This window comes from Rhinichthys klamathensis, unplaced genomic scaffold (assembly GCF_029890125.1).
Source record: "Rhinichthys klamathensis goyatoka isolate OS25496 unplaced genomic scaffold, OSU_Roscu_1.1 h1tg000501l_1, whole genome shotgun sequence".
Classification (NCBI taxonomy): domain Eukaryota; kingdom Metazoa; phylum Chordata; class Actinopteri; order Cypriniformes; family Leuciscidae; genus Rhinichthys; species Rhinichthys klamathensis.
Window position 1 is genome coordinate 1,703,981 of NW_026606982.1, and position 12,477 is coordinate 1,716,457.

At 37.7% G+C, this 12,477-nt stretch overlaps 1 protein-coding gene across 1 annotated transcript; it reads left to right on the forward strand.

Annotated features, from left to right (window-relative positions):
• Nucleotides 1-351: 351 nt before the first annotated feature.
• On the forward strand, nt 352-2,262 carry ins (preproinsulin). The gene is made up of 3 exons (XM_056237812.1): nt 352-522; nt 653-837; nt 1,990-2,262. Exons 2-3 carry the CDS (start codon nt 660-662, stop codon nt 2,136-2,138), a joined length of 327 nt encoding a protein of 108 aa, XP_056093787.1. The 5' UTR covers nt 352-522; nt 653-659; the 3' UTR covers nt 2,139-2,262.
• The last annotated feature ends 10,215 nt before the right edge of the window (nt 2,263-12,477 follow it).

The following is a 12,477-nucleotide window of genomic DNA, read 5'->3' on the forward strand; positions in this document are numbered from 1 at the left end:
CGTGTCAGTGAGGATGTCATAAACATTACTAATGACTAATGAGACATCTGATCCCATTTTCTCGAGAATGAGATACCTAGAGATATTCTGCTGTTTCACTCAAATGATCTTTACACAGAAAAGCACCATCTGTCACCTTAGCAGATCCATGATCAGGCCATTCTGTGTAAACTTCTGTCTCCAACACTTATTAACAATTAACCAATACCCACTTGAGATTGACAACACAGGCTACTAGACCTGCGTGAGCACCAGAATGTGTTTGTCTTCCATGAGCGTAATATCACTCAGGAGTGCATGTGAATTGGTTGGGCAAACACAGCTAATGTGGCATGTGTAATTGGACAGTCCCTTAAAAGTGTTAAAGTGTGTTTGCGCACAGGATTAGTTTTCTGCTGATTCAGGCAAAGACTGCATAACCTGTCTAAACGCATGTATAAAAGTGAGAAGAACACGCTGTTTGTCCCAAGCAATCTCTCCTCTACCATCTCTACCATTCCTTGTCCTCTGCTTCAAGTACAGGTAAGTGACCAGCAGGATGGTAAATCAACAGAAAATGCTATTGTAACTGGTGTATTGTTGATGCAACTTTGTGCATGTAGATGTACGTTTGTTTTATCAGTTAAAGAGCATATATCTGTTTTTCTGTCAGCGTGACCATGGCAGTGTGGCTCCAGGCTGGTGCTCTGTTGTTCCTGTTGGCCGTCTCCAGTGGGAACGCTAACGCAGGGGCGCCGCAGCACCTGTGTGGATCTCATCTGGTCGATGCCCTCTACCTGGTCTGTGGTCCAACAGGCTTTTTCTACAACCCCAAGAGAGATGTTGACCCTCTTCTGGGTAAGAAAGACTATGTTTCTTGTAAAGGAGCTTTGAAAAGTAGTGCTGTTCACTACTCTGGATAAGAATGATAAAATGATAAGAAAGTAATAATACTCTGGATACTGCAAAGATATTCGACCTATACTGTAAGTAATGTATTTAATTTTGTAAGTGTACCTCAGCCAACATTGCACGGTGGGGCCAATGTAGGCACGAGATGTATAGGCTCTACATGGGTTTGTCTGCGGGTTCCTTGTCAGCCCTCTCCGAATTAGTGTATATCATGCCCATAGTCTATTATGCACCTTTGAAATAGCATGAATAAGACAGAGAAATAATACTGATTAAAGCTGGTTTTCATAATAATAATGTAAGCTATTTAATTAAATGAGCTGCAGAAAGGTGACGGAGAACCTGAAAATGAATTGTACCCCATATCAGAGGGTGATGTCTAAAGTAATGATCACTGTGAAAGACTGGAAGACAAATAATGAAATGTACACTACTGTTCAAAATGTTGGGGTTGGAAAGATTTTTTTTATGTATTTGAAAGAAGGCTGAATTTATTTGATCAAAAATACAGTAAAAATAATATTATTGTGAAATATTATCACATTAAAATAACTGTTTTCTATTTTATTATATATAAAATGTAATTTATTCCTGTGATGGCAAAGCTGAATTTTTCTTCAGTGTCACACGATCCTTCCGAAATCACTCTAATATGCTGATATGCTGATTTGCTGCTAAAAAAACATGAATTATTATCAGAATTCTTTGTAACATTATAGTTTTTACTGTCTTTTTTTTATCAATTACATGCATACATGCTGCTGAATAAAAGTATTCATTTCTTAAACAAAAACTGACCCTAAACTTTTAAATGGTAGTGAAGCATAAAATATGTATAATGTGTAAAACAACTTGAGTGTGTAAAATAGGCATCACAGTATCTCATCAAGGCTAGGCATATATTATAGCGGTAATTCAGAATTATTTTAACCCCAGTGTCAATGAATAAAGGTTTGATCTAATTGTCTGAATTTTTCTTTATCCAAATGAATGGCGAACTACAAAGAATCAACTTCCAAATAAGAATTGGCTCAGTTGTACACTAATATTAGGCTAGACTAATGTCAAGTTTTTCCCTATTGTTGTATTTTCCCCCAGGTTTCCTTCCTCCTAAATCTGCCCAGGAAACTGAGGTGGCTGACTTTGCATTTAAAGATCATGCCGAGCTGATAAGGAAGAGAGGCATTGTGGAGCAGTGCTGCCACAAACCCTGCAGCATCTTTGAGCTGCAGAATTACTGTAATTAAAGAACCTACATGTCCTGTGACTGTGGTTGTAGCTGTCAATGACTTCACCACCTGTTTGCACACAGGCATCAGCCTTAATGCTCTTGATTGGTTTTTCATAGAAAATAAAATTTTATCAAATGAATGCAGGAGTTTCTGTTTTGATTTAAAATTCCAGTTATTTAAAGGTGCTGCATGTAATCACGCTAGGGCACGGTACAAGACAACCGTACCTAGTGTGAAAACACCCTAACATTCTAAGTGGACAATTTAAATTAGAAGTGGACAACAAATTGTAGGCTACAATGTTTCATATTTCCTGAATGCAAGGTTTATTTTATTAAGTCATATCACGTACGTTATGAAATTCTAAAGGTGTCAAAAGGTATAGGCCTAAACTAGTTGCCTATACTATAGACTTGCCACTTCTTAAGACACACACTTAATTCTTTTTTGTTTTCATGACCTCTTGTTAAAAATTATCACAGTAGGTGTCAAAATTCAGAATATACAATGGTATTATTGGAAAGATAACTGTTTATAAATACACTATTTTGGGGATTTCGTTTTGAATAAACGTAATACTTTTATTCAACAAGGATGCAAAAAATGGCCCAAAAGTGACACTAAAGACATTTATAATGTTACAAAAGATTTCTATCTCCAGATCCAGCCTTGACAACACTCTCCACATCTCTCTCTTTCTCGTCCTCATCCTCTTCCTCCTCGTCCACTAACTCTTACAATTACTCTTCCTCTCCTCAGATTGATTCCATCTATTGTTCGTAATATCAATATTCAGTGCACCTGTGCACTCTGAGCTGGCTTATTTTGTAGTTGGTTTGTTCACGTCAATAGAAATGTGTGAACAATTTTGAGCCGTTGTGTGTAAACGATGACAACTGTGTTTTAGTTGTGTTTAACTTTTGCCTGCCTGTGTTAAGAGTTTTGCAACACAAGTGAATCACAGTGTGAATTCAGAAAAACTGTAATACGCCAAATCGTTGCAGAGATAACACCTCAGGTTAAAGAGATATGACGTGCTCTTTGTCAAATTTATTGATGCACTTTATTTTTAATAACTTTTAGCCAGAAGATGATCTGAGTCAATTTTGGGAATAATTGAACAAACTTCCTAGGAAGAGGTTGCAAAAGTATGTCTTTCATAAGATTTGAAATGGAAAACAATGTCATCAATCGAATCGTCATGAGCAAAGGAATAAAAGGAATTTAGTTTATAGCTCTTACAGTACAAAAGTTCAACTTTGAGCAGTTGGTGGTGCTAGAGGATTTGAGATAGAGACTCCATCAATTTGTTGTGATTAATGTTGAGACTGTCTTCAGTATGTGTGCAAAATTTCATAACTTTCCCGCTAGCGGTTCTATTGGCTGTCATAGACTGAAGAGTGAAGAAAAATAAGAATACTAGGTGCCTCGAACCTTGTGGTGCTTGGCCCCTAATAATACACTGAATTGTGAAGCAATATAGTTCACATAGGTAAAATTGTTCTCATTATATCATGCAACAATCTTGTTTTTACCCTTCATTGAATGAAACATACTGAATTACAAAAAAAAAAATGCATCGGTTTGAACATCCGTGACATTCCTGTCAAAAAGCACAAATAGGCAAAGCATTTCTTAGCCTGCCATTTTGATCAACATCGACAGAAAGAATAGTGATATATTTTTCTTAAAATATACAAAAATGACCACACAATTAGGCCTATATTAGAAAAAATATTGCTAGTGTAAATCTATAATGATTATATTTTAGTTATATATTTTCCCAGATATATGTTTTGGCCACATGTAACTTAAATAGACCAGAACAGAATGAACAAACATACACATTACTAGGGGTGGCAATTATTAAGAAGATTTTATTTCACAATATCAGTCATTTAATTTTATTATAATGACAGTAGGCCTATATATATATATCACAATATAGTTATTTTTTTTATTTAATCTTTGTTATTAAAAATAAGAACAAAAATGCAAGTTACAAATACAATATAAGAAAGATAGGCTACAAGTTAAATTGGGCTTTACGTTTTTTAAGTAGGCCTACAGGTCTATTTAACAGTAGCATTCAATAGGGTAGGCTAATACAGAAATTGAATAATGAAATATAAAAAACACTGCATAGCCTTTACATTCACAGTATGATTTAAATATACACTGAATCATATTAAAGCTTCTAAAGTTATTCAGTAAAAAGAAGTGAGTGATTTTCACATTTTATCTTGTTGTTTGAGGACCTATTATGCAAAATTCACTTTTTGAACATAAATGTGTGTCGGCAGTGTGTACACAACCACCCTATAATGGTAAAAATCCACCCACTCCTCTTTTTTTTAATCCCCATAAATCATAAGCAGTGTTTCAGAGTTTGCAGATTGTAGCATATGTGACGTCACATTGCGCAGTCCCCACCACGACTGCTGATGGACTCGTCGTATTAGACCTCACCCACAGTCCGCCATGTTTATCTCCTCACCAGAGCATTTAACAGCAGCATTCAAGTAAGAAATGTATTCTTATTAAAGCTACTGAAGTGAATTAAATCAAGAGCAGTAAACACATGCGATTTCTTTATTGCTGTTTATGTTCACAGACATAACTGACTGTGTTTATGTGAACTTTGATTCACATGGTTTTGACATAACCTTGTGTGTATTTGACAGTTTAAGCACTAACATGTGAAAGAGAACTTAGTTTAATACTTCCGCGACGCTCCGTCTGACCCTTCAGTTTTCAGTGCACATGTTTCGGATGTGTGTGCTCAGAAAACCATATATCAGAAGTTTACACTGCTTTGGCTTTAAAACGCATGCAGTAATAAACTTTCATGATGAGGAAGAACTGCTATGTCACGTGAGCATGACCACGATAGAGATAATAATCAAAACCAAACAGATGTTTTAGTTTTTGGCAGAGTATTGGAAGAACGAGATGTACAAGCTCTTCTGGAAAGTTTATTTTTTATTTTTTACATTGTATTGTCTTCTGGTTCTGTTGTCAATCCGCGTTTACGAGTCCGCAGTGACGCTGCTGACGTAAGACGCTGCTGACGTGTTATCTGGTGCGTCCGTGTATTCGGGTTCAAATAAATATGGCTGGGTAAAAAAATCCAAGTCTTCCTCTGTGTCGAAATCCTTAGACATGTTTGCGAAGATTGTTTTGTTTACAGCGTGTGTCTCTCCCTCAGACTGTAAACGAAGCTCGGGCGCACCAGATTACACGTCAGCAGCGTCTTACGTCATCAGCGTCACTGAACGCGGATTGACAACAGAACCGGAAGAGAATACAATGCTGAATAAAGTCGTAGTTTTTGTTATTTTTGGACCAAAATGTATTTTCGATGCTTCAAAAAATTCTAACCCACTGATGTCACATGGACTACTTTGATGATGTCTTTATATCCTTTCTGGACAAGGACAGAATACCGTATACATACATTTTCAATGGAGGGACAGAAAGCTCTCGGACTAAATCTAAAATATCTTAAACTGTGTTCCGAAGATGAACGGAGGTCTTACGGGCTTGGAACGACATGAGGGTGAGTCATTAATGACATAATTTTCATTTTTGGGTGAACTAACCCTTTAAGGACAAACAGCAGCAGGTTATATTAGGCTCACTTTAAGACCTAATTCACAATGTTTGAGGAGATTTCTCTTACAACTGTTTAGCTTCACTGCAGACACAACAGATTGTGTTTACATTAATGTACTCGGAAACACATTCTCATTCTCTCTTTTTTGCATTCTCATCCTCTTTATGAGCATTTATGACATCACAAATCTTTATGACAATTAGAACATCTCACCAATGACAGTATTTGAAGGCATGAAAGTCTCTTGCTCATTTTGTAGGTTGACGTTTTGGAGTATCTGATATCAGAGTGACAGACGGTTTTATCATGGGACAGCAAAGTTCACGACAAAACAAAGTGTTTGATGTAGAGTGTACATGAACTCTGTGTCTTACTCAAATACACTACCACCACGTTAGAGAACCATCCTCATCGGCTGTTGTTACTGGTGAGATTGATGGAGGGAGAGAAGAGAAACACTTCTTTCTCTCCATCTCCACTTTCCTCACTAAAAAATATGACCTGACTCAGGCTCAGGAGTAACAGAGTGAGGCAGGAACATCTCAGAAACTTTCTGATGGAAAATCACATGAACTTGTCATGATGATACAAGTATTGATTAATGGCTGATTCTTCATTTACAGGAACTTCTGTTCTTCTTTATTTTTATAACAGAATTATAACAATTTATAACAGAGGCACTTTCCCAAATATGCAGTCATTATCACACCAAACATTTTAGAGTGACAGTTTAAAGGTCAGAAATGAAATTAAAGATTTTTAATCACAACATGATAAGAGGATAGCTTTATTAGGTGTCATTACCAAACCATAAATATGTGAGAATTTAAATTCAGAAACAAATCGAATAACATTGATTAGAGAAGTCAAACGTGCCCCTAAATGAAGAACCACTCTAATTTAAGGGTGCAATATTTTATTCATAATATATATTTGATTTAAGATGTAGCTCCAAATTCTGAAGTCCTCCCTGTTGCTGAGGAACAGCTGGAGCAGGACATCATGTACAAGGGTAAGAATAATCAATCAATGAGAATTAGAAAATGCTTTTATATGTGTATACACTCACCTAAAGAATTATTAGGAACACCATACTAATACTGTGTTTGACCCCCTTTCGCCTTCAGAACTGCCCTAATTCTACGTGGCATTGATTCAACAAGGTACTGAAAGCATTCTTTAGAAATGTTGGCCCATATTGATAGGATAGCATCTTGCATTTGATGGAGATTTGTGGGATGCACATCCAGGGCACGAAGCTCCCGTTCCACCACATCCCAAAGATGCTCTATTGGGTTGAGATCTGGTGACTGTGGGGGCCATTTTAGTACAGTGAACTCATTGTCATGTTCAAGAAACCAAGTTGAAATGATTCGAGCTTTGTGACATGGTGCATTATCCTGCTGGAAGTAGCCATCAGAGGATGGGTACATGGTGGCCATAAAGGGATGGACGTGGTCAGAAACAATGCTCAGGTAGGCCGTGGCATTTAACCCTCTGGGGACCAGAGTGTTTTTGGGGCCCTTGGGATGTTTTGACATGCACTGACATTTGTGCTTTTTTCAGTTATTTATAAACATGTTAATGGCAAAGGTGTAAATTCACTCTATATAGCACAAACTTGGCTACCATGATGAGTGAGCAACATGTATGTACATGTTTGTATTTTTAATAGAATAATGTTTATGCGTGGTTATTGAAAAAAATAAAAATGAAAGTTGCTGAAATAAGACCACAAAACACATATTGATTATTTCTTCACAAGACTTTTGAAAATTGTATCACATAGCCTAGAATATTTGCTCCAAAACTATGTGAGAATCATCCTGACTACTCATTCAGATAAGTCAATAAAGTCTTTTACATTTTTAATGACGTGTTTTGTTTGAGAAAGCTTTATGCGAGGAGGCGTGGTCTCTCATTAATATGTGTGGAATTTCACACCTGAGAAAGACAAAGACCCTCCCCATAATGGCCCTATTAGGTGCTATCAGGCCATATCATTACAGGAGCTTTGCACAAAGAATGAGGAGATTTAAAAAAGAATGGCTTTTAGATTGTTTGGATTTATATAAGGAAAATACAGGGTGCATAAGTCTGGACACTTCTATCACACACCCTTCACCGTATAGACATGGTTTTATTTCAGTTCAAAGTTAGAGTTGGAAACATCTTGAAAAGAAAATTGTCTTTCTCCATAAATGTCTTAGTTTGATCATACATATTTCAAAGTTGAGGATTCATTATTTTGATAGCTTGAACAAACACTAAAACATCTTAGTTGATTAGTTTATTGACAAAACATACTATATATTTAACATATGAGCAGAAACTCCTAAAAAAAGCTTATTTGATGTCTATTTTAGAGTAAAAACTTTATCCAAAACGAGTCAACGAAATGTTATTTAGTCTGTAACAGTGCGTATCTGTGCGTTCATTCATTCATTCATTCACACACACACACACACACACACACACACACACACACACACACACACACACACACGCACACACACACACACACACATGATTCACATTTAACAGTACGCTATTTTTCCGTTTACAGACACTACGTTATTCTATATCGCGATTAGAACAAAGCACTTGCAAAAAACACTTACTTCTCAGCTGAATCTGTTCATCCTCGCAGTGAAAATAAACCCAGTGGTAAATGTCCCAGGATTGTTCCTCATATAGCCGCGCAAGACGACAGTAGATTAATCTGACTAAAAAATAATGTGTGTTTTCAGAGTTTATGGGCGTTCACGCGTCTCAATGTGTTGCTTCACATATTTGCGTTTGAATAGCGCGTGCTCTCCGTGGGCGTGTCACATTACCAGGGATAATCAGCTGAGAGAACGATAATGAGACGGGCTGACACGTCTCTCTTTTTATATAGATAACATAAACGGAGAATATTAATTTTAGTTTTGAATCGGATCATTTAAAAGTACAAACTCAAACGATTTAAAAGATATATTGCTTATGGCTGGGTGAATAGTATAAGCTGAGTTGTGTTGAAGATTAGAGACGTGCTCCAGAAAAAAAGTTCACGGTGACTGCAGGCAGAACGCACACCCTGTTTATTTTCTTTATTTTACAAAAGCACAATATTTTATTTCGATTGTATGTGCGCACATAAAAAAGTAGACATTTAACAGATTATTTTCTCATATTTCTTAACTCTATATGAACAGAAATGATGGTAGTACTTTAAGTCTATTTTTCTGCTATGTGAAAAAAAACGAGCAAAACGCGCCCGCGCGTTTCTGGTCCCCAGAGGGTTAAACGATGCCCAATTGGCACTAAGGGGCCTAAAGTGTGCCCAAAAAACACACCATTACACCACCACCACCAGCCTGCACAGTGGTGACAAGGCATGATGGATCCATGCTCTCATTCTGTTTACGCCAAATTCTGACTCTACCATCTGAATGTCTCAACAGAAATCGAGACTCATCAGACCAGGCAACATTTTTCCAGTCTTCAACTGTCCAATTTTGCAATTTTGCTCTTGCAAATTGTAGCCTCTTTTTCCTATTTGTAGTGGAGATGAGTGGTACCCGGTGGGGTCTTCTGCTGTTGTAGCCCATCCGCCTCAAGGTTGTGCGTGTTGTGGCTTCACAAATGCTTTGCTGCATACCTCGGTTGTAACGAGTGGTTATTTCAGTCAAAGTTGCTCTTCTATCAGCTTGAATCAGTCGGCCCATTCTCCTCTGACCTCTAGCATCAACAAGGCATTTTCGCCCACAGGACTGCCGCATACTGGATGTTTTTCCCTTTTCACACCATTCTTGGTAAACCCTAGAAATGGTTGTGCGTGAAAATCCCAGTAACTGAGCAGATTGTGAAATACTCAGACCGGCCCGTCTGGCACCAACAACCATGCCACGCTCAAAATTGCTTAAATCACCTTTCTTTCCCATTCTGACATTCAGTTTGGAGTTCAGGAGATTGTCTTGACCAGGACCACACCCCTAAATGCATTGAAGCAACTGTCATGTGATTGGTTGATTAGATAATTGCATTAATGAGAAATTGAACAGGTGTTCCTAATAATCCTTTAGGTGAGTGTACATACACTATATTGCCAAAAATATTGGGACACCCTTCCAAATCATTGAATTCAGGTGTTCCAATCACTTCCATGGCCACAGTTATATAAAATCAAGCACCCAGGCATGCAGACTGCTTCTACAAACATTTGTATAAGAATGGGTCGCTCTCAGGAGCTCAGTTAATTCAAGCGGGGTACCGTGATAGGTTGCCACCTGAGCAATAAGTCAATTCGTGAAATTTCCTCACTAATAAATATTCCACGGTCAACTGTTCGTGGTATTATAACAAAGTGGAAGCAATTGGGAACAACAGCAACTCAGCCACGAAGTGGTAGGCCACATAAAATCACAGAGCGGGGTCAGCACATGCTGAGGCACACCATGTGCAGAAGTCGCCAAATTTCTGCAGAGTCAATAGCTACAGACCTCCAAACTTTGTGTGGCCTTCAGATTAGCTCAAGAGAGAGAGCTTAGAGAGCTTCATTGAATGGGTTTCCATGGCCGAACAGCTGCATCCAAGCCTTACATCACCAAATGCAATGCAAAGCGTTGGATAAAGTGGTGTAAAGCATGCCGCCACTGGACTCTAGAGCAGTGGAGACGTATTCTCTGGAGTGACGAATCACGCTTCTCTGTCTGGCAATCCGATGGACGAGTCTGGGTTTGGCGGTTGCCAGAAGAACGGTACTTGCCTGACTGCATTGTGCCAAGTAAAAAGTTTGGTGGAGGGGGATTATGGTGTGGGGTTGTTTTTCAGCGGTTGGGCTTGGCCCCTTAGTTCCAGTGAAAGGAAATTTTAATGCTTCAGTATACCAAGACATTTTGGACATTTTCATGCTCCCAACTTTGTTTGAAAAGGTTGGGGATGGCCCCTTCCTGTTCCAACATGACTGCGCACCAGTGCACAAAGCAAGGTCCATAAAGACATGGATGAGCGAGTTTGGTGTGGAGGAACTTGACTGGCCTGCACAGAGTCCTGACCTTAAAAAGGACACCATAGAGGTCAAATTGATTGACTTTGGGTGAAGAAATCTGCCTTCAAAGTGGCGTGTTATGAACCCCTTTGGTAATTTGCTCACAGAAATGCATCCTATAATATATATATAGTCAACATGTACTGTACTGTTCTCCAAAGGTTGAGTTCAACGGCAGGTACCACGCAAAGTCGACTAGGGATCGTCATGTTCGTAATGGTGTGGGGAGGTTATCCCACAGCTCACAACCTACTCTCGATCTATGCGAACATCTGAAGCAGTCCTGGCCTGTCACAAGGTGAGATCTTCATCAAAGAACAAAGATGGATAATTTGAGTTGTAAATCATACAAAAAAGACCTGTAGCTTCAAAGAGAGCAGGTGTAAAATAAAATAACCTAACAATCAGATGTCTATCTCATTTTTTTTTTTGCACAGAAAGCTGCCAGATGATTTGCACTTGTCTGTAGCCTAAGCCACAGAAAAGACTGGAGATCTCATTCTGGAGATGAAGCATCTCCATGACTGGTTTAAGGTACTGAGTTTAGCTAAATGTTTTTTTCATTTTTTCATTTAGTTTGTTCATCAATCATATAATCAATCACCATTAACTTGTTGCCAAGTCATATTTGCACTAAATATAATGCATTTAGACAAATATCACTGATATATATTTGTTTCAGGCCATGGAGTAAGAAAACATCAGCAAACAACTCCTGTCACTTTCTTTACAGAGGTTTTTTTTACTTCTATTTTTAACTAACATTATCACTAACATGATTTCTTTTGAAAGTCAGTTGCCCCTTTTCACACCTGCATGTGTACTCTGTTTAATCAAACCCTAACTATAACTGAAGATTCAAGAAGGACTTTGCTGTAAAAACCACATCATAAGATATTGGATCGGTAATCATTCACATGCGCCATCAGTGCTTGGACCCCATTATTGGTTATTCTTAAATTGAAATAATAGTTCACAATATTACTGTCTTACAGTATTTTTTGATCAAATAGATTCAAAAACATTAAAAAAATCTTACTGACCCCAAACTTTTTAACATTAGGCTACTGTATAACCAGTATTGGCATAACATTTAAGCTATGACTACATATGTACCGGTATGTACCAAGTCCATCAGGCTACCTGGTAACACAATGAGAAACAAAAAATTGAGAACATCATACATGTAACAAAATTTATTTATTGTTTGTTGTCATTTATTTAAAGCCCTCCTGTCCTGACCCTCTTTCATCACAGGATAAATGTTTTCCCCAACTTAATTAAATACATTTTTTTTTTTATCAGACTCGTATTCTGAAATACTGAAACCAGCAAAAAACTCCCTGTATAGACCTTCGGTCATGCATGCTACCTATACTAGACTAACACCATTAAAAAAAGCTTAAATAAGAAGCAAGAGACTAAGCACCAAGACTTTTTTCTTTTCTTTGTATATGAAAGAAACAACGTTTTCAATTACGTTCAACGAAAAAGCCGGTGTGTTTTGCACTTCTAACACACAACCAGGCCACCACTACAGTAATTCTGGAAAGTCCTTCAATTGAGTTTTACAAACGATACTATGTGAGCCCTGTGATATAGCCTTTGATATATAACTTTTTTTTTAAAGCATAAAGGCTGTTTTTTTCTGCAACATGAAAGGAAATAAACCAACTACGCATAGCAGAAAAAGCTGCTAATTAATA

What these genes read in the sequence shown, in the direction of transcription:
- ins (XM_056237812.1), top strand. Translation starts at nt 660, where the DNA reads ATGGCAGTGTGGCTCCAGGCTGGTGCTCTGTTGTTCCTGTTGGCCGTC. An exon ending in AGATGTTGACCCTCTTCTGG is followed by an intron (nt 838 to 1,989) that starts GTAAGAAAGACT and finishes ATTTTCCCCCAG; the next exon opens with GTTTCCTTCCTCCTAAATCT.